At 57.8% G+C, this 21,040-nt stretch overlaps 1 protein-coding gene across 2 annotated transcripts in view; it reads right to left on the reverse strand.

Annotated features, from left to right (window-relative positions):
• Window positions 1-2,097: 2,097 nt before the first annotated feature.
• SRC (SRC proto-oncogene, non-receptor tyrosine kinase) overlaps window positions 2,098-21,040 on the reverse strand; it is a 55,699-nt gene continuing 36,756 nt past the window's right edge. For both annotated transcript variants that reach the window (XM_060120046.1, XM_060120045.1), the window contains exons 6-14: window positions 13,288-13,386; window positions 13,009-13,112; window positions 10,827-10,976; window positions 9,129-9,284; window positions 6,856-7,035; window positions 5,860-5,936; window positions 4,978-5,131; window positions 4,686-4,817; window positions 2,098-4,377 (exon numbers count right to left, since the gene is read on the reverse strand). In XM_060120046.1, coding sequence (XP_059976029.1) covers window positions 4,169-4,377; window positions 4,686-4,817; window positions 4,978-5,131; window positions 5,860-5,936; window positions 6,856-7,035; window positions 9,129-9,284; window positions 10,827-10,976; window positions 13,009-13,112; window positions 13,288-13,386 — 1,261 coding nt within the window. In that variant the 3' untranslated portion in view covers window positions 2,098-4,168. The remainder of the gene's footprint in view (window positions 4,378-4,685; window positions 4,818-4,977; window positions 5,132-5,859; window positions 5,937-6,855; window positions 7,036-9,128; window positions 9,285-10,826; window positions 10,977-13,008; window positions 13,113-13,287; window positions 13,387-21,040) is intronic.

Genomic DNA, 21,040 nt, shown 5'->3' on the forward strand with positions numbered 1-21,040 from the left:
CAACTAAAGAAAGCCCTCACACAGAAAGGAAGGCCCAACGCTCCTACCCCCAACATCTTAAAAAAAAAAAAAAAGCAAACTGAACAGAGGCCCAGAGTGGGGAAGTCAAAACCAGTGGAGCCAGAGACAATAGAGCAAACTCCTGCCTCCCTTCTCTGATCAGACAGCAGCACCCCGGTGTGCTAGATCTGGGTGCATCAGCCAGAATTTCAAGCTCTCATTCTAGGGGAGGAGCTGTGTGAACGGCCGTGACCACCCTTGCAAGTTCCAGGGGGTCAGGGAAAGCACCCAGAGGTGGTCTGTGGCCTTTGAGATGTTTTGAAGGATGAAGAGGAGTTTGCCAGGTTGCAGGGAAGAAAGAAAGGGCACTCTAAGTCGTGAAAACAGCCTGGGCAAAGGCACGGAGGTGTGAGAGGGTCTGGAGGAGAACCAGAGCCGTACAGAGATTGATAAGGAAATAAAATCTGAGACAGAGACACAGAGAGAGAGAGACTAGAGAAATAGAGACGGCCACGAGGCACAGAGAAAAAGAGAAACTAGCAACAGTGAGAAACAGACACATAGAAGCGGAGACAGAAAAGCAGAAGCACCCAGAGAAAGACCAATGACTGCGGGGGGAGGGGGTTTAGGGAAGAGGAAAGAAACGCAAAAAATTGTGAAGACAAGAGAGCCAGGGCCAGAGAGCCAGAGAGAGAGCTAAAGAGGCACAGACAGACAAAGAGAGACAAAGACGGAGGAGGCAGAGAGAGACACACGCATTGAACCACTTGGTGAGACCGGCGAGAGATGGAGATAAAGGGGTCTCGGAGCTTCTTCCCCGGCTAGACCCGCGGCTCGCCGCCGCGCAGGCGCACTCCCGACCCGCCGCGGTAGCGCGGACGAGCGCTTTGTCCCCGCCGGGGCTGGGGCGCGTCCCCGGGCTGGGCTGCTCGCACGTGTCCTTGCGCCCCCCGGTGCATGTGGGCCCTGGCGGAGAGGCCGGCGCCCCGTGCACGCCCTGAGCCCACAATCATCCACGCGGACACACACACTGCCCCGAGCAGACAAGCAGAGCCCCACCACACACATCGGGGCCCGTGCCCCCGGGGGAGCCCACAGATTCAGACAGAACCACCTAGAGTGGTGTCCCCGCAGTACACACAAATCTCTGCACACAGGGCCAGGAAAAACAGGTTCACACATCTGGGCATCCAGACTCACAGGCCACCTGGACACGTGTCCACACACCAACACAGACACCCATGAGCAAACAGGGCCACACGCATACCCCAGTGAGCACAAAGGCACACACCCACGAGCGCACACTCACACCCATGCTCCTACCTCTGCTCCCAAGACATATGTACACCCTTGGGGTCTCCAGGTGTCCATTCTGACCGGACATTGTGGTATTTGGCTTGTGAAAATAACAGTGAACAGAGAAACATCCTGATTTTGAGATCTGTTTTTAATTATACAGATTAAACAGTGTTACTACTACCAGAGGTAACTTACATGGATCTGTGTGTGATCTGATATAAAATAAATTTCTTCCTATAGACTGTTGCAAATGAACTTCCCAGATTGTGTGCCTTGGTGGAGGCGAGAAGGGAGGAGAGGAAGGGTCTTTGGATTTTTCTCCAGGGTGCCCAGGGCTTTTGCTAACCCAGTCTCACCACCCCCACACCCACCCAGCCCAGCACTCCTGGGAAACACACAGCATACACAGCCACATCTCCCTGTGAGGACATCCACAACTCCACAAGGGCCTGACAGCCCTGCGGGGCCCCCAGAGTGTCAACTGCCACCATCCACCCAGGGCAAAGAGTCTTCAACTGCTCACACTTCCTGCTCACAAGCCCTGGGCTTCGCCTGGTGCATCTCAGACACAAGCAAGGTTTCTGCCAGGCACAGTCACTCCCCAAACTCAGGGATGGATGTGCACACACAGCCGCATTCCAGAGATCTCCAATCTGATTATGTCCCTCTCTGGCCTCAAGCCCTCCAGCCACCAATGCTGCCTGCACAAAGACCCCTCTGACACAGCCTGTCCCCACATCCCACCCCCTCTCACTCTCCAGCACACAATAGATACTCAAGAAACCGCTGACCAAACTCTGAGGTCTGTTTGTGTTTAATCAGACAATATGCAAAGTATTTACAACCAATTCCAAATCCCCCCTCCCCCCACAGGCCTCGGCCGAGGAACGCAGGAACCCCAGGCCCTGCCCAGAGCCGGGGGTCCCCTAGGCCTCTGCATAGTCATCTGAAATCTACAAAACACTGTTTGTTTAAAAAAAAAAAAAAAAGACAGTATTAGGACACCTTATACAAAGGACACTGGGCAGTCAGAAGGGGATTTGGGAGCGCGCTGGGGTAAGTGAGTCCAGATTCGACTGGGACGGAGACAGGACAGGAGAAGACTTGGGTAATAAACATGTATGAAAGGAAAAGTTTAAATTTCATAGGCAGGCACCACTTGGCCTCCCTCCCCACTGGCAGGGCCTGGCTGGCTCGAGAACCCCTGGCAGCGGGAACGTTATTGCTATGATGGGGGGGCTGTGGGTGAAATGTACAACAGGTCTGGGGGACAGAGCAGGGGGCGTTTTTACATGTTAAATATGAACACACATGGAGGAACATACATGTGCATACGCGCGCACACACACACACACACGCACACACAGGGGCCCTTGGCAAGATGCCTACAAACTGTTGGCTGCCCCATTTAAGAAGGACACACTGAGGTCCAGGGAGAAGCCACCACATAGCCCAAGGGCCAAAACACGGTCTCCTGATGCCATGGGCTGAGCACACCACGTGATGCCAGGCCACAGGGTCTGGACGGGAGTGGAGCAGTTGCAGAGGCCATGGCCACAAATGGAGGCAGACACTGCAGCCCAGAGAAGGAAGCAGGGGCTTCCCGAGGGTACACAGCCAGTCCTGGTGTGTGGCAATAGACACCCCAGTCCTCTCTCCTCACCCCAGTCTAGGCACTCCTTTCCGTACTCGTGAGTTAAGGGTGCCAACTTGGGGAGAAAAGCAGGGGCCAGGCGTTGAAATGACACAGGACAAACTGGGGAAAGGAGGACCTGGGGTTCCTTCCTGAGGCCAGGGCCTCCCAATCATTTGGATCTTCTATTTCTGTTTGATTGCCTCCAGAGCCGGTGAGCTCACTTCCTTTCATGATTGGCTAGCTCCAAAGGTCAAATACCTCCCACCTTCTGATTGAAACCTGCCTCCCTACCCTTGTACCTTTCACTTCTAGCTCAGCCCCACATCTACCTCCACTCTCTCCCCCCACAATAGCCCACTGAGCAAACAGTGGCAGCAGGACTCTCTCTGCTATCTCTAACCCATCCTCAGGCCCCTTGTCCCCTGGGCTGCCCCAGTCTGTCCACAGTGCCTCCAAGGACAATCTTGTTGGTTCCTGAGGAAGACAGAGGGAGCACCAGGTTCCAATCCCACCTCAACCCTGAACTGCTCTGTGGCCTTGGGCAAGTCACATCCCCTCTCTGGACTCAGTTTCCCCATGGGTAGCATGGGGACAAGGAATTGAAGATCTCTAAGGATCCCTCAGGTCTAAGAAGGGCAGGGTTTGAGGGAGGTGTCCACCCCACCCACCAGCATCAAGTCAAGCTAGGCTTCACCAGCCTGGGAGCCACAGCAGAGGGGGCTGGACCCAGCAGCCTCCACCAACAGGCGTTTCAGAAATGGATGGCAAGGGGCAGCGTGGCAGGCAGGCCGAGGGCCAGTGGCCCATCACTCCTCTTTGGAAAGGCTCTTTGGCTAGCTCTGCAGACAGACCTGGGGTGGCGTGGAAGTGGGAAAGGGCCAGTGCGTGCAGTAGGTTGAGGCTAAGAAAAGGGTGCTCTCAGCCCAGCCCTTCTTCCCAGTTCCTCCTGCTGAGACGCGCGGAGCTCCAGGAGGGAACGCAGGGAGGAGGCGTGCGGCTGGCCAGGGGCTGGGGCACAGTCACTGCGCCAGTCTTGGACCCCGCCCCCAGGGCAGCCCCAGGCCCCAAGCCCTTCCATGCCACAAAAGAGGGAGGGGCCTCGTCACTGGCAATTCAGCCCCACAGAGAGGATCAACGGGGGGCGGGCAGGCAGAGGCAGGCAAGACCCCACGTCAGGGGCCACCCAGCTCAAGATCCAAGCCAAGAAGGCAGTCTGGCCCTGTAGCCCACGCCCTATAGGTTCTCTCCGGGCTGGTACTGGGGCTCGGTGGATGTGAAGTAGTCCTCCAGGAAGGCCTGCAGGTACTCGAAGGTGGGCCGTTCCTCTGGGTCCTTCCGCCAGCACTGGCACATGAGGTCATGCAGAGACTCGGGACACTCGGGCGGGCAGGGCATCCGGTAGCCCCTCTCCACCTGGTCCAGCACCTCGCGGTTCACCATCCCTGTGGGCAGAGGGAAACATGAGTAGGCTGGCTCCACTGAGGAAAGTCGGGCAGAGGGAAGTTGATGGGGACAACAAAGAGGGCTTCCTGCCTAGGAGAGGGTGGCTGTGACCGTGGGTAAGGCCCTCCCCAAGCCTGGGAGCCCTGACCAAAGACAGAGCCTAAGATCAGATGGTCAATCTCTTTGTTATACAGATGGGGAAACTGAGGCCCTGGATGGGGTTTGACTTGCCCAAGGTCACCTGAGCAGAGGGGTCACCAGGGCAGGGGCAGAAAGACCAAAGATGGGCTGTGGGGAGCCCTCTTACCGGGGTAGGGCACCCGTCCCTTTGTCGTGAGCTCTGTCAGCAGGATCCCAAAGGACCACACATCTGACTTGATGGTGAACCGGCCATAGAGGGCAGCTTCTGGAGCCGTCCACTTGATGGGGAATTTGGCACCTGCAGGACCAAGAAGGGTTGGGGGAGCTCAGGAGAACATCATGACCGCTCTGCCAGATAGGCATCATTCTTAGCCCCACTTGACAGAGGAGGAAACTGAGGCTCAGAGAAGGGGTGTGACTCCCCACAGCCACACGGCATCTGCCGGGAGCCTGCCCACCTTGACGGGCTGTGTACTCATTGTCTTCAATGAGCCGAGCCAGCCCAAAGTCAGCCACTTTGCACACGAGGCTCTCTCCAACCAGGATGTTGGCAGCACGGAGGTCTCGGTGGACATAGTTCATCCGCTCCACGTACGCCATGCCTGAAGCGATCTGTAGGCAGAACCCAGGAGCCTGGTTCAGGGGCCACCCCTTGCCCTTCCCAGATCACACGGCACATGCCCAGGGGTGGTGTTATCCCCAGGAATGCCCCACCCTTCCCAGTTCCTCAGGCAATGAAGTCAATTTACAATAAATACTGTTGGCACAAAAAGCATGACCAGTGCCCAGCAGAAAGAGGTAGCATAGGGCAAAGGACAAAGGGGAGGCACGAGACAAGATGCAGCCAGGGAAGTGGGGTGACCACGCAAAAGAGGCCCCAGATGCTCCCAGAGACACAGATGAGTGTCAGGTCCTGCCTGTTGTCCCAAGTCCCCTCCCTGAGCCTCAGTTTTCTCATCTGTCAAATGGAATAGTAGCCATCTCTACCACCTGATTGTATTAAGGATTAAATTAAAAAGTAGTTGTTGAGCACTGCCTACAGCAAGCAAGTACTAATACATGTTTGATGAGTGACTGACGTTGACAGAGAAGAAAACTGAGGTCTGAGGTCCCATAGCAAGTCAGTGACTCCTGATGCCCAGGGAAGGGCTCTTTCCTCTGCCCAAACCACCACTCACAGCACCTGTAAGTGGTCCCAGTAATACATGGGATGAGATCAGTGAGTGTGGGGATATCAAGACAAGTTCCTTGGAGGGGGCACTCAAGAGGCCAGACATGGCTGAGCCAGGTGGGTCAGAGAGCTCAAGGTCAGGTGTGGGAGCGGGGAGGGGCTGACTCACCTGAGCAGCCATGTCCACCAGCTGAGGCAGCCGCAGGTACTTGCCCGTCTCCCCCTTGAGAAAGTCCAGCAAACTCCCTGGAGAGAGAGAAAGCAGCTCTAGCCCCGGCCCCGTCCTCCCTGAGCCAGGAAGCAGTGATTTCCAGATCTTGTCCACCGGGGCAGGCTGGCCTCACTTTAACCACACAGCAGATTTTGTGCAAACCCATCTCTGAATAAAGTCTGTGTTTGTCACTCAAAAGGCAAGCAGGATGGGAAACAACCAAATGTCTGCCTCTAGGCAAACAGAACTGTGGTACAGCTATACTACGGAATACTACTCAGCAACAAAAAGGAACAAACTACTGATACACACAACAAGAAGGAAAACCCTCGGATGTAAAAGATTTACCTATACGAAATTCTAGAAGAAACAACTCTATGAAGACAGAAAGCACATCAGTGGCTGTGTGAGTTTGGGGCTGGAGAGTACTATCTGCAAAGGGGTACAAGGGTGCTTTCTGGGGTGATGGCGATCTATATCTCGATTGTGCTAAGAGATACACAGCATACCTATTTGTTAAAACTCACCAAACTGGACACTTAAAATGGGTGTATTTTATCACATGTAAATTATACCTCCAAAAAGTGGAATTTTGAAAAATAATTAATTTCAAAACTAAGTAAAAGTCAAGCCAGGAACTTGACCCAGATGTGGCTCAGCTTGGAGGATTCAGGGAGTTCTCCTTCCAGCCCCAGAATGGCAAATGGCTTTACAGAACCAGCAAACGGGGGGACATAGATGCATTGTGGGAAATCATTAAAAACAAAATGAACGGAGAAAGGCAACCTTTGGTTTAACTTTCCATTGACGTGGGAAGCTGATTCTTCCCATTCATTCCACCTTTAAAGGCATATGCTCTAGATGTGGTGGGAGGTGAAGCACATCCCACCTGCCCTTTTGGGAGGACCCCAGACAGGGGCCACCCATGTGTCCGCGCCATCACGCAGGCCTCACCCTGGCTCATGTACTCCGTGACGATGTAGATGGGCTCCTCAGACACCACCGCGTACAGCTGCACCAGCTTCTCATGCCTCAGTTTCTTCATGACCTGGGCCTCCTGAAGGAAGGCCTCCGGAGACATCGTGCCGGGCTTCAGAGTTTTGATGGCCACCCTGGTGGTGCCATTCCAAGTCCCTGTGTGGAAAGGGGTGCAGGCTGCCTCATGGGAGGACCCCTATTCCCACCCCATAGGGACCAGGATCTGCCTGCCTGGGTACCAATTTCAGCTCTGGCCTCCCAGGCCAGGCCACGTGACAAGCCCAGCCAAGGCCCAGCCCCTTTCCGGACCTCAGTGTCCCCATCTGCAGATGGGCAGGGCGCTCCTCACACAGGGCACGCTCCAGAAACAAGAGCTGTTGTTCGGACGCTGATTATTAGAAATGTCCCCCAAAGCAGCACACTCATCTGAGAGTTGGGGGACGATGGTTCCAACTCAACTGCCCCCTCCTGGGTAGTCATGTTCCTTCTGGGTGGCCCAGGTGTTAGCAGATGGAGCATGTACTCGTGGGGGCGGGGGGTGCGGCAGAGCCAGCCACAGAACAAGGCCACCAGAACAAGAGCTTGTCTCAAGCCACACTCCCCAAACAGCAAGGCATCACACTAAGTAGAAGGGCTCGGAGGTCAGTCTGGCAGGAGTTTGGCTCCCACCTCTGCCTCCTCCCACCAGTGAGACCATAGGTGAGTCCGTTCCCCTCTCTGAGCCTTGATTTTCTCATCCGGAAAATGGGGATGCTATAGTATCCACCTGTGGGCTGTTTGAGGATTAAATGAGATTTTAGCCACTGGGCCAAGCCCACTGTAAGGACACAGTTAATAATAGCTGCAGCTGTCATTTTATTATTATCTGGTTTTTAAATTGTGAGGCCTCAGGGGAAGCTGTGTTCTAAACCAGTGTGTTTAATCTGAGTTTTGTCCCAGCCGGGCCTGAGGCGCCTTGGGCCCATTCCTGCCCATCTCTGGGCCTCCAGGTGCGAGTTGGGGCTCGGGCCCCTGTCTGTGGCCTTCCCAGCACACGCCCTCTGGGCATGCGTACCAGGCACTTCCTGAGTCTACCTGGATCATCCACGGAGGAACGGGAGCTTCCCCCACTGACTATTCACCGCATGCCCAAGCCAGGAATGAGTTTTGCAGCCACAGGAATGGCTGACGCCATGGATTTTTCAGGTTTTGCTCATATCCTCTTTTTGTGCCTGTGCCTGGGAGCTGGCTTCTCATCCCCCTCCCCTCTCCCCAGCTCAAAGCCTCCCCTTTCCTGACTTGGCCTGACCTCCAGCCTGCAGGCCTCTGCTGCCACCCAGGAACCCCCTCTGCTCTCCTCCATCATCTCTTCCTCTGAAGGGAGGGAACGGGTGGTGGTGACGCCAAGTGAATACTGAGGCTCAGATGAAACCACCTTGAAAACAGCACACGGCCATGCACCCCCACCCCCCACACACCCCCCTCGCTGGACGCGCAGGCTCGCGGCAGCCAGGTCTGCCTCACCGCTGCCTCCGCAACTCCTGTGTCAGCAGAAACCAAAGCAGAAGGGGGCCTGGGTTTTGTCAGGGCCGCGCGGCATTTGTTTTCAAGGACGGTTTGGCCGTCGCTCCAGAGTTAGACAGGAGATCATTAACAGGCCTGGAACACGTCAGACCCTGTATTCCTTCTGTGAGCGGGGGCTTCTCTTCCCGCAGCTGAAGCTAACGTGTGGACCCACACGGGGCCAGCGTTCTCTCAACCCCACCAGCGGGTCCTATTATCACCAGCCCCATTTTACAGTTGGGAAGATCGAGGCTCTGTCCATGAGTGACAAGAGAGCTAGCTGTGCATGCAACAGCAGGTGGGCTGGGTGGCATCCTGGAAGCCTTCCCAGAGGAAGTGGCACCTGAGCTTGGATCCGCAGGAGGGTGAGTGGTTGACTCGGGAAAATAGCCCTGCAGAGTGAAGCCACCCAGCCCAGGCCACACGGCACGTCACTGGGGAGTCACGATGCCCAGCCCTGAGCAGTTCTGGGTAAACAGGTACCACGGTGTGCGGAGGTGTGGTGGTCTATACCCCAACTTGCTGTCAGCCACCACTGGGGGAGCTCCATGTTGAAAGTAGGGCCCCCTATTCAGCAGAGGTGATGGGACTCGTGGAGGCGAAGGCTGGGGGACTCATGGGGCCTTGAGCTGCCACTTTGGACAGACATCTGCCTGGTTCGCAGGTGGGCACATGGCGGGGTGTGCGGGGCCGGGGCAAGGCCTTACCCATCCACACCTCTCCGAAGCAGCCCTGGCCCAGCTTGACCTCCAGCCGCAGCGACTCCCGGGGGATCTCCCAGGCGTCCTTGGCCAGGCCCTGAGTCTGTGGCTTGGACGTGGGGCACACAGTGGTGAGGCGGTGGCACAGGCCGTCAGCGTGTTCTGAAGACAGAGGCAGGGAGGTGGAGCTCAGGCCCGGCGTCCGTGCTGGGGTCTCCATGTCCCATGGTGTGTGTGTGTGTAGACTTACGCACTGTATGCACACAGGCTTCGGGGAGGCACAGGACACCCCCAAGGCCAGGCGTCCATACCTGTGTGTACACAACCGTCCCCGACACAGGCCCACACCGCCTCATGCATCTGCTCCCTGAGTCATTCATTCATTCATCAGACTTTAAGCGGGGGCTACCTAGGCAGGTGCCAGGGACCCAGTGGAACCCTGCCCTCAGGGAGTGCATAGTCCAGGATGACACCCAACGTCCCTTAATCACCTCCCAGGACCACGAGTGTGACAGAGGAGAGCTGTGCATGCAATAGCAGGTGGGCTGGGTGGCATCCTGGAAGGCTTCCCAGAGGAAGCGGCACCTGAGCTTGGATCTGCAGGAGGGTGAGTGGTTGACTCGGGAAAATAGCCCTCCAGGCGGAGGGTACCCTGCCTCATGCATGTGCAAAGGCCCTGAGGGAGAAATAAGCCCCTGGGTTGGAGGAACTGAAAGGAGGCCAGGGGGTTGCTGGAGAGTGACTGGGGGAAGGAGGGCCCCAGGTAAGGCAGGGAGGCCAGCCAGGTTTAGACCACCCAAGGCCTCAGAGGCCACATGGGGGTCTTTATCCTAAAATTCCAAGGTAACCCCTGGAGGGTTTTGATCTGGGGGAACGGGGTTCAGAATGAACCCTACAGTGGAGGCCAAGGGGACAGAGCGGGGTGGCAGATCCTAGAGGGAGTCGGGAGGCCTAGCCAACAGAGGAGGAGGAGCGTGCGCTCTCAGGAAAGGCCACACGTGCACGCCCAGGCCACGGCCACATGCCACAGGCCCACAGACACCCACAGAGAGCTGTCCGCATGGGAGCACCCAGGCCATGACGCCTCAGTCCAGCCGGGCAGCCCTGAACATCCAGATGGATCGGCCACACTCCTGCACACTCGGCCCGGCCCGCTCCCACGACCTGCGCACGTGAGCTCCCCGCCTGCGATCTCTCTCCCGCTCTCTGCTACAAGCCAATCGCTCTCTGCTACAAGCCAATCGATAGAGCCGCCCCCTCCTTGTCTCCTGGTAACCAGTTCTAACTGGTCCTAAGGCTGCAGGGACAAATGACACCAGCCTATGCCCCCTCCTTCCCAGCTCACCCCTCCAGGCAGCCCCCTCCTCACCAGGCAGATGCGGAGGAGGAGAGAGGATAGAGGGGCAGGTTGGGGTGGGGGGAGGGAAGAGGGGAAACAGGGAAGAGAGGGCACAGGGAGGAGAGAAGGAAAAAAGAGGGGGTGGGAGGAGGGGGGGGAGGAGGGAGAAAGGGGAAAGGAAGAGGGGGGAGGGGAACGGGAGCCCGCATCCTCAGGGCGACAGAAGTCCTGGCCCTTCTTGGCCCCAAAGCCCCCCTCCTCAGGGTCTGCAGCTCATAGGATAGGCGGAGACCCCCCCATGCTCTCCGAGGGCCTACTCTCCCCTGCGCCCAGCTGGCCGCCCGGGAGGCCTGCCCGGCACTCACTGGAGTAGTAGGCCACGAGCTGCTGCAGGCTGTTGAACTGGGTGCGGGAGGTGATGTAGAAGCCGCCACTGTCCAGCTTGCGGATCTTGTAGTGCTTCACGTTGAGGCCCTTGGCGTTGTCGAAGTCAGACACTGAGAGGCAGTAGGCGCCTGCAGGGCAGGCCAAAGGGGAGCCGTGACCACCATGCCGGCCCACCCAGGGGCCACGGCACTGAGCACACCTACCCAACACGGGACGGAAGGGAGGCACGGGCAGAGACCCAGTTCTGGGGCGGCCACTGGGGCAGAGCCAAGTGACAAAGGGGCGCCTGACCGGAGAGCCTTTCCGTGAGCGCCTGGCCCTAGCAAGACCTCTGAAGCCCAGGTGTGCATCCCAACTGTGTGACCTGAGCAAGTGGCTAGCCCTCTCTGGGCCTCGGTTTCCTCCGCTGCACAATGGGGCTACTTCCCGAGCTGCTGGGGAGATTCAATGAGACTACATATAAGAGGGCCTGGGGACTTCCCTGGTGGCGCAGTGGATAAGACTCTGCACTCCCAATGCAGGGGGCCTGGGTTCAATCCCTGGTCAGGGAACTAGATCCCACATGCATGCCGCAATTAAGACCCGGCACAACCAAATAAACAAATAAACATTTAAAAAAAAAAAAAAAGAGGGCCTGGCACACAGTAGGTGCTCGATAAATGTTGGCAGGGAGCCTAACAGGAATGGTCCCAAGTGGCTGTGTGTCCCTGGCCTAACTGCCTTCCCTCTGTGGGTCTGCCCACGAGCACACTGTCCGGGCCCTGCCTCTTCCTGAAGACTCCAGGCTCAGGCAGCAGCCAGTGGTTGGCTGAGGCTGGGGCGATCCTGGGCAGAAGACCACGTACCGGGTGTGGCCTGAAGGCTGCCAAAGCTAAGCTGGGCCAATCCCGATGGCCCCCTCCCTGTTTCCCTTGAGCCTGGAAGAGCTCTGGGCTGGAAAAGTTTCTTTCTGCCCAACAGGCCTGGCTAGGCCTGTTAACCTGAGCCTAGAAGATGCCTGGGGTGGCATCAGGGAACAAGGCTGAGCCCCAGGGGTAGGGGAGGAGGCGCCAGTGGCCAGAGAAAGCCTTTCTCGGGAAGCAGCACACAGGCATCATACTAGAAGCCCAGTCCCCACAGCCCACAAAACCTCTGGACAATCCTCAGGTGGGGGTTATAATCTCCAGTGTAAAGAAGGGAAAATGAGGCCCAGAGAGGGAAAGCAGCTAGCCTCAGGTCACCCAGCAAGTCAGGCACAGAGCTGGGACTTGAACCCATACCTGGGTCTCTAAAGCCTGCATTGGACAACCATGACTTCCTACAGATGGCCAGGCCACGTGCGTGTAGAAGCCACAGGCCTGAGTCTAAGGCCAAGCCCTGACCACATGTGCACACACGCGGGCATGCCTGTGTCTAGTGGCTGCATGATCACACAGGTCCACACTCCGTAGGCCCTTGGGCACAAGGACAAACCCATAAAAATTCACTCCCACACAGCAACCCACAGACAATTCCACCCCCACGTGTGCACACACATGCCCGGACCCACACACGGCATGCAGTCACATGGCCTCTCATAAATGCACACACATGACACGGATACTCTGCTTTCCCATCTCCCACTGAGCCCCAGGCCCACAGGAAGCGAGAGCTTCATAGCTATGGTGATGGAGAGTCTGCAACCCACGTGCGGAGGGGCTGGAGAGAAAGGGGTGATGATTCTCTGGTTGTCGGGGGAGGGACAGGAGAGGAAGAGAGGCCAGGACTGTTGGGGGAAGGGCAAAGCCAGGTCCCAGCACCCAGTCTAGCCCCTGAGGCCCCTGGAGAAGGGGAAGGAGAGGGGCCCATTGCATCAGCACCCTCCCTGGGAACAGCCTTTTGCTCTGTGACCCTCAGACTCCCTGACAACCTGTGCCCATTCCTCACCTGAGGAACCTGAGGCCAGAGAGGCTGGCCTCTTTTGCTGCACCTGTTGCATCATCTTTTGCTGCATCTCTGGTCAACCCAGAGTGACTCAGTGTTCCTCAAATGGACCTCCCTGCCTTTGATCCTGTCTTTTTCTCTAGCTAGAGGGCTCGTCCCACCCCACTCCATATACCAAACTCCTATTCATTCCACAATACCCAGCTCAAATAACCCACAAAAGGCTCAGTTCCCACTGGTCAGCAGAAGCACTCATACCTTTCGTGGTCTCGCTTTCTCGCACTAGGAAGGTCCCTCTTGGGTTCTCCGCATTGAGCAGTAACCGCTCTGACTCCCGTCTGGTGATCTTGCCAAAGTACCACCTGGGGCAGGAGGGAGGAGGGTGGTGCTGGTGGTCCAGGCTTCCGCCCACCCACAGTGCCTCTTCCTGGGATGTGGCTGGGGCCCTGGGCAGCCAGACCTCCCACTCTAGCCCAGGAGAGAAGCTCTGAACTGGCAGCGATGGTAAGCAAGCAGGAGGCCAGAGTCGATACTCACTCCTCGGCCTGGATGGAGTCGGAGGGCGCGACGTAGTTGCTGGGGATATAGCCCGTCTGTCCTGTGCTGAGTGAGTGGGCCAGCCACCAGTCTCCCTCTCTGAGCATGGGGAGAGGGAGGGAGCAAAGGAGAAGGGAACCATCAGCAATGGACCCCGATGCCTGCAATCTTTATAGGTGCTGTGCTGGGGGCTCTTGAGGCTGAGTGAGGTGCAGGGAACAGTGAGATCAGGCCTCTCACAGCTGCCAGGCCGAGGTGGCCCGGGACTCTTCCCCTCCCTACCCCAGATGCCTCTTGGCCAAAGCTGACTCAGATGACAAGGCCCGAATTCACAGGAAGTGATCTGCTTTCCTTCAGATAGACCAAGCAGTCTCAAGATGCCAAGAGCCGCCTTGGGATTGAGGGAGGGAGTTCCCTGTCTCTGGGGAGCAAGCAAGTTGTAACAGGAGAAGATTCCTCCTGAGATGGACGTCAAATCAGACCTTCAAAGCCTCCCCAAGTCCTGAGATTTGGAAGCCCAAGCCTGGGAGCTGGTAAGACCTGAGTGGAGGCAAGGGGTGGCTCTTTGGGGGCTTGGTGACAATCCAGGCGCCAACCCTGCAAACTAGAGCAATGCTTGCCTTTGTCACAGATCATGGGTCACACCCACAGGGCTCCTTGACTGAAAACTACAGGCCTCCTCCTGCAGCCTACCCATCTATGGGGGAAACTGAGGCCAGAGGGGGCTGGGACTTGCCCAAAGTCACACAGCGAGTCGTGTCAGAGGGAGCTGAGGTGGCAGAGCCCCAGTACCCAGGGCCCTTCTACACTAATTGCCCCATGAGGAGGAGGAGGAGGAGGTGATGGGGACAGGGGGATGGGCAGGAAGAGCCCCCGGCAGGGAGGGTCCCCTGGGTCTGGGTGGGAGTGGGGAGGGGGCAGAAATACCTTTGCAGCCATCTGAATGTGAACCAGGTCTGGCTGGAGCGGGGGTCCAGAGACACAGAGGAGGGAGGAGAAAGCGAGAGCCCAACAGGAAAGAAGAGGCAGAAATGGGGGTGGTGAGAGAGAGAGAGGCAGAAAGAGCAGGGAGAGAGCTGAGCGCCAGGCGGTGCTGGGGACGGGGGAGGGGGGACAAGGCGGGGCAGCCACTAGGGCCTCACATCCAAAGCAATCAAAGGGGACAGGGAGAGGGTCTATGGGGAGGGAGGAGAGGCCAATGGGAAGGGCTGCCTGGGAAATAGGGTCCAGCCCCCTCCCATTCCCACTGTGCAGATGGGAAGACTGAGGCTAGAGAAGCAAAGGCCTCTGCTCAAGGTCACGTCACGCTGCCAGGCCCAGGTTCCTAACTCCCAGATGAGAAGGAAGCCTTCCCTACAGGGTGCAGCGGGGCTTGATACCTTGCTGAGCTTCTCAATCCAAGGCTGCCTTTGATTTCATCACAACCCTGAGAAGACACACAGCAAGCAGGATGTGCTCCCCCACTCCCCATCACCAGGACACAAAGAGAGAAAGGCCCTTGCCCACAGCCACAGTCTGGACTTGAACCTGGATCCCTGGCTCCTGGTTTTTCTGAGCTGCCTCTGACCCATATTCTTCAGCCCATTTTGAAGATGGAGAAGTTGAGGCCGGGAGAGAGTGGGGCTGGGGGAGCTCTCTGAGAACAGGTGAGTACAGGTGAGCATCCCAGAGCCAGGGGCCCAGCCAGGTGGGCCGAGGCTCAACCAGAGAGTGTGGGTCCCTTCTGGATGGAGTGAGGCAAAGAGAGAGAGATTGGGGCTGTGCGGTCTGACTTGGCTGTGAGATCACCGCACGCATGCTCAGGCAGGGGCACAAGCTCACATGGGGGTCTCTGCGGGAGAGGGAGGGCCCTGGAGTAAGAGGGCGAGGTCCGCCTCAAGGAAAGAGCCTAAAGGTGCCCAGGCCCTCCATCTACCTCTCTGTGTGCACCCACATGGGGTGGGGGATCCACACTTGTCTGTCCCATTTGACCCTCAAGGCCACCCTGCAAAAAGGAAGGCAGGCCTCAGCCCCCCAGATGATGAAACTATGGCTCGGAGATGTCTAGGGACCAGCCCAAGGACACACAGCAACCAGGCTGGAGTAACCCAGCACTTTCTTTGTAGAGTTGGGGAAACTGAGGCACAGAGCGGGGCAGAGACTTCCCAAGGCTACACAGCAAGGACTCAGATCACAGGGAAGAGCTGAGATCTTCCAGTCCCACGTCTTCATTTCACCAAGGGGGACAATAAGGCCCAAAGCCACACAGCAAATCAACAGCAGAGCAAGGGTGAGAACCAGGGCCCCTGTGTGCCCACAGACAGACACAGCAGGCCTCCTGGACCCCTGCACCCTCCCCAGGCCTCTCAGAGGCTCAGAGACCCTCAGGGAAACCAGGGGACGGTGGAGGAGGAGGCAGCAGGACTGGGCCGAGGTCTAGGTCAGAGGCTACAAAACGAGGCAGGTTGGGCTTCCCTGGTGGCGCAGTGGTTGAGAGTCCGCCTGCCGATGCAGGGGACACGGGTTCGTGCCCCGGTCCGGGAAGATCCCACGTGCCACGGAGCGGCTGGGCCCGTGAGCCATGGCCGCTGGGCCTGCGCGTCCAGAGCCTGTGCTCCGCAACGGGAGAGGCCACAGCAGTGAGAGGCCCGCGTACCGCAAAAAAAAAAAAAAAAAAAAAAAAAAAAAATGAGGCAGGTTGACAAAGCCCGAGTGTGCAAGCTGGCTGGCCTCTGGGAAGCCCCCAGCCACCCGCTCGCAGTGGAAGGCCGTCAGGAGCATGTGCCCAGGGGCCCACCAAGTAGGGCCCCAGAAGCAAGGGTGAGGGTTCAGCTCTGCTGACACCACCCAGACTTCTGACTAACATCACCTGCCTAACATCAGCCCATGTGTGAGTTTGGGCTCACAGTCCAGTTTGGGGGTTTTATTTCACAAGGGCAGGGACGGAGGTGCACTGCAATCTCACTAAGGGTCCAAGGTCCACCTTCAGCCTGGCCCCAGCTTGAGAGGTACCTCAGAGGCTGAGCGCCAGAATCAGAGCATCCTGGCGTCAGCCCAGCTCACCACTTGCAGGCTGCATTACCTTGGCCCTGCAGGACCTTGGTCCTCATCTGCAGGAAGGGGATACTCATGCCTCCCTCTGAGGATGTAAAACACCGGCACAGGGCCTGGCACATAGTAGGTGCTCAGCCTGCATGAGCTGTTAGTATCTTGATTTGGCTAAAAAAAGAAAAACAATTAAATCTGCAACTCTGTGGTACTCCTCCCCACTCTCCAAAATGTTTTTAAAAACTAAAGCAGCTCAGTTCCAGTCTCCGATAAGGATTTGCTGTGTGACCTTGGGCAAGTACCCTATCCTCTCTGGGTCTTAGTTTTCTCATCTGTAAAAAGGAGATAATATTCACAAAATCTCCCTTGCGGGCAAAGTGTGTAAATCAGTCAGCATCAAGCCAGGCTCTGGGTAAGCTGATTACTGTGATTATCATCTGAGCCTCAGTTTGCCCACCTGTGAAATGGAGATATCAAGCCCCATCTTCCCATGCCAATGGTCTGGGAGGCTCAAACCTGCCTCGGGTGGCTGTGAGCTGTCTCAGCCAAGGACCAGGGACTGCCCTCACAATGAGGGGCCCCAAAGCCTCCCAGATCAGTCCAGCCTGGTGGGGATACCGATCTGCGCCCGGCTCAGAAGTAACAGCGGTGTAAACCTAACAGGTGCATCTGGCACCTTCCCTGGGGCCTGGTTCCTATCAGATAGGCAGGAAGAGGGAAGGAAGGGAATCACACATTCCCTGCCTGACCCCTCACCTTCCCACATGTGGCAAGAGGAGAAAGCACTGGACCAGGAGTCCCCAAGCAACAATTTTACATCCCAACTGCTGTCACTAGCTGTGTGACTTCACGCTACTGACCTCACCTCTCTGAGCCTCAGGATCCTCTTTTTGGAGCCTAATCCTTGTGGCTAATTCAGGCTGGCGTGTGGATTGGGAGTGTGGCAGCTTTGGAACCTGGGACATTCTGCCAGTTTGGGTCCTTCTATTTAACTCATTTGGGCTGTTGCGACTGGCCAGAGGAGCCGTTTGGGGATTACAGGCAAGCCAGGGCAGCTGGGTACGGCCCAGGCAGTCAAGTTTCTGAGCCCTGAGGCCTGGCTGGACCCATGGTTGGTGGGGAGAGAGCAGGGTGAGGCCAAGGCAAGTCGTGTGAGGAGGGCAGGAAGGGGTCCCTCACCCCATGGTGGGAAGTAGAACTGGAGTGCCCAGGGCAAGGGGACAGAAGTCAGTGCCTGCTGGAGCACTCCCCCAGAGAAGCTGCTGGAATAATCTGGGTAGGAGGAAAGGGCAATTTAGGAAGCATCCCAGAGTCAGACCCAGAGGGGCTCTGACTCCTGGTGACTTAGACCCCGGGGCAGGGGCTCAGGGCAGTCACACCTCAGACCCCAGTGGCTTCCTCGGACCCAAGACCGCATAGCACCCAGGATTCTAGGAGCAGAACCATTTGGCATGGAGATCCAGGGAGTGCGGGCTCCAGGCTGCTACTGTGAGGACCCCAACCCAGCCAGCCCTGGCCAAACCCCAACAGACAGGCTCAGCCTTAAGCTCTCCCTCCCCAACTCCCAGCCCAGTCACAGGCTAGACTCAGAAAGTCCCTCATTCCTACAGGGAGGGGGGTTGGAGCAGGGGGTTCACAATAATAGACCTTAAGCAGTGACAGTGGAAGGACATGCAGGGTGGTCCCTGGGTGAGGTATGAGACTTGAGCACCTCAAATGTGGGTGGCCCATCTTCCACTAAGCCTCTCCCCCACATCCCATTATCCCTCTTCTTTCTCTAATGCCAGCCCCCAACTCTCCCAGAGGACCAGCTGAGCTTTGCGATGTGAGGAAGGGCTCCCCCTCCACTCCCACCCTCCCCCACCCTCCAATGGGGTGCCTCACTGCCACCCAAGGGCTTCCCACGGATGGGACTCCATCACTTCCTGGCAGCCCCCAGCCCATCACGGAAGGCAGGAAGAAGGAAGGGAAGGGGCTGGACAAAGGAAGAAGTGAGGGCTGCCCTCTGACTCTGAGTGAAAGAGGCGGAATCAAAGTTTTGAGAGCTTTGCTCAAGCCGTGACCCCCTGAGACACTCTTCCCATTGCTGCTGGTTGAGATCCTCCAGTACGTCCAAGCCTCTAACCTGAGGCATCCTCCCCAGCTCGGGCCCCTCCCTCCTCCTGGAGCCTCTGCACCTCCACAGAGCTCCTCTTCCAAGGGCTTGGGGTCAGGCCTACCCCTCCCAGCTCTGCCACTACTAGCTGTGTGACCTTGAGCAAGTCACTTCACCTCTCTGGGCCTCAGTTTCCTCATCTGTAAAATGGAGCAAGTAGGCATTTCCACTTTCCAGGGCTGTGGTGCTGTATAAATAAAACAACGCGACTGCTCCACACGAGAACAGGCCCACACTTGAGGCACGAGAGACGGTGGCTATTTTATGACTGTTCACTCATCTCGTGCAAAATCACCACCCGGGCACCCATAGTGTGCTGAGCAACAGGTGATGGGGGACCCAGAAATGTGGCAGGCCCCAGAGCAGCCCTCAAGGAGTTCCCAGTTTGAGGGGAGGGAGATACAAACAGCCGGAACCATAAGAGAACTGGAGCGGCACTGGGACTCAGACAGAAGGGGGTGGGGGGAGCTGGGAAAGCCCCCTCCCCCCGGGAGAGCAGCTTAAGGAAGGGAGAGAGCTGCTCCCCAAGTTCCAATCCTAGCTTTGCTACTTGGTAGCTGTGTGACCTTGGACAAAGGCCTTCACATCTCTGAGCCTCAGTTTCCTCATTTGCAAAATGGAGATGGCCCCTCCCCCATCACTACAGCCCTGGTGGGAGGGCAGCAGAGCAAATACAAGGACATGGGTAAAAATGCCTGCTACCTCTTTTCCCCTTTGCCTCACAAAGGGGGCAGTTCTGAACTGGATCTTGAGGGATGAATAGGAGTTTGCCAGACAGAGATGGGAGAAAGGGCGCTTTAGGCAGCGAGAACGACATGCACAAAGGGCAGGGAGGCATGAAGAAGCAAGAAATGCTTGGAGACGGTGGAGACGTCCAGCCTCCTTAGCCAGGCCTTCGAGGATGCTCATGGATGATTCTACTTTACCCTCTAGAACCTTCTCGCCCTTCCGCAGCCCTGAAGGCCACCAGCCCCCTCCAGCGCTGCACCCTCCCACGAGCTGCCTTCCTGTGAGGGGGACCGCCTTCTTCCACTCCCTCCATCCCTTCGACTTCACTGTGCTTCCTTCAGGGTCCTGCTTGAAATTCCCAGCCCCTGTGGTCACCATCAGAGGGGGGAGCACACAGCAGGGGCCCTAAGGCCTGAGCCGACCCCGGCCCCGCCCTCTGCCTGCCACTTGGCCTGGACTGGGGCTGCATCCCGGCCACACTCTGGCTCCAGGAGGGCATGGCCTTCTCCACCCAGGCCTCACTGGGCCCAGCACTGGTCCCTGCATGCAGCTGGCACTCAGTGTGGGCTGAACAGGGAGGGGATGGGTTCGCATGAGGTGGATGGGGAGTGCCAGGGGTGATGGGAGGACCCTCCCCATTCGCAGCCTGGGATTAAGGTAGGGATCTGGTCAAACTATTGGGGGTGAGGACAGAAGCTGGGGAAGCCGGAAAGGGTGCAACCAAGGGAGCCAGAGACCAGATGAAGCACATGCCGGCGGCAGCCCACCCCCACCAGTGAAGCGCCCCTACCCAGCCCGCCACCCACGGAGTGTGTACACACCTGACATCCACCTTCCTCCTAGGGCCAGCGAGAGAGAAGCAGAGAGGGAGAAGCTGAGAGAGAGCTGGAGGGAGGAAGCACGGGCCAGGAATAGGGAGGGGGCTCGCCGAGGCTGTTGAGGGGATGGGAGGTGGGGAGAGGGGACCGCAGGCCCTCCGAAGGCAGGAATGCAGCAGGCATGGAGCTGTAGCCCGCCCTCTGTCGGCAGCTCCGCCCCAGTGTGATCACCCCAGCTGTGACCACCCCTGGGCACATGACCCAAAGCCTGCACCCCCCATCCGCCATGACAGGTGTTGCACCCCACCTCACTGCACTCTAGGCAAGGAAAGGAGGGAAGTGGGGAGGAGCGGAAGGACGCCACCCCATGGCCAGAGTCTCGCCCACCCCTCGCCAGTTCACTATCCCTGCTCACAGGGGCCCCCGAGCCTGGCAGCGGCCCCCATCCCCCCATACGCCAACTTGGCCCTAGGATGCCCCACCCCAAGGCTGGAGTCCCTGGAGGTGAAGCAGAGATGCCCACCAGGGTGCCCCGCCCTCCACATCCCATCCCACCATCTCACCCCCATGCCCTATCCTGACCCCTCTCACGCTGGGTCCCCAGGATGGGTCCCCCAACCCTCCCAATGAGGGCCCTCCCTCTACAGCTGCAGACTCTGGCTTTATTCGTTGCCCAGGCTCTCCAGCACCTCTGTGGGCACAGCCTCCAGCTCCACAGGCCCTGCTTTTTGTAGTCCTGGGTCGCCGGCCCAGTCCTGCACTGATCACACGCCCCTGTGCGGGTTCTGGGATCTGGAGTGCTGTGCCCTGCTGTCCAGTTACTGCACCCAGATCCCTGTCCCTGGAGCCGTCCCAGACCCCCGACCACCGGCGCCTGCCTCATCACCCCCAGAGGCCCCAGGACAGTTCCCTGCACCTCAGCTGCCTGGACACCCAGCTCTGCCTGCTGCCCATCAAGCTAGCCCTGGGATGCTCAGAAGTGGCTCTGTCCCAAGACCAGGCCCAGGGTTGGGGTCCTGAGGGG

Source organism: Mesoplodon densirostris, chromosome 16, assembly GCF_025265405.1.
Source record: "Mesoplodon densirostris isolate mMesDen1 chromosome 16, mMesDen1 primary haplotype, whole genome shotgun sequence".
In the NCBI taxonomy this organism is placed as follows: Eukaryota; Metazoa; Chordata; class Mammalia; order Artiodactyla; family Ziphiidae; genus Mesoplodon; species Mesoplodon densirostris.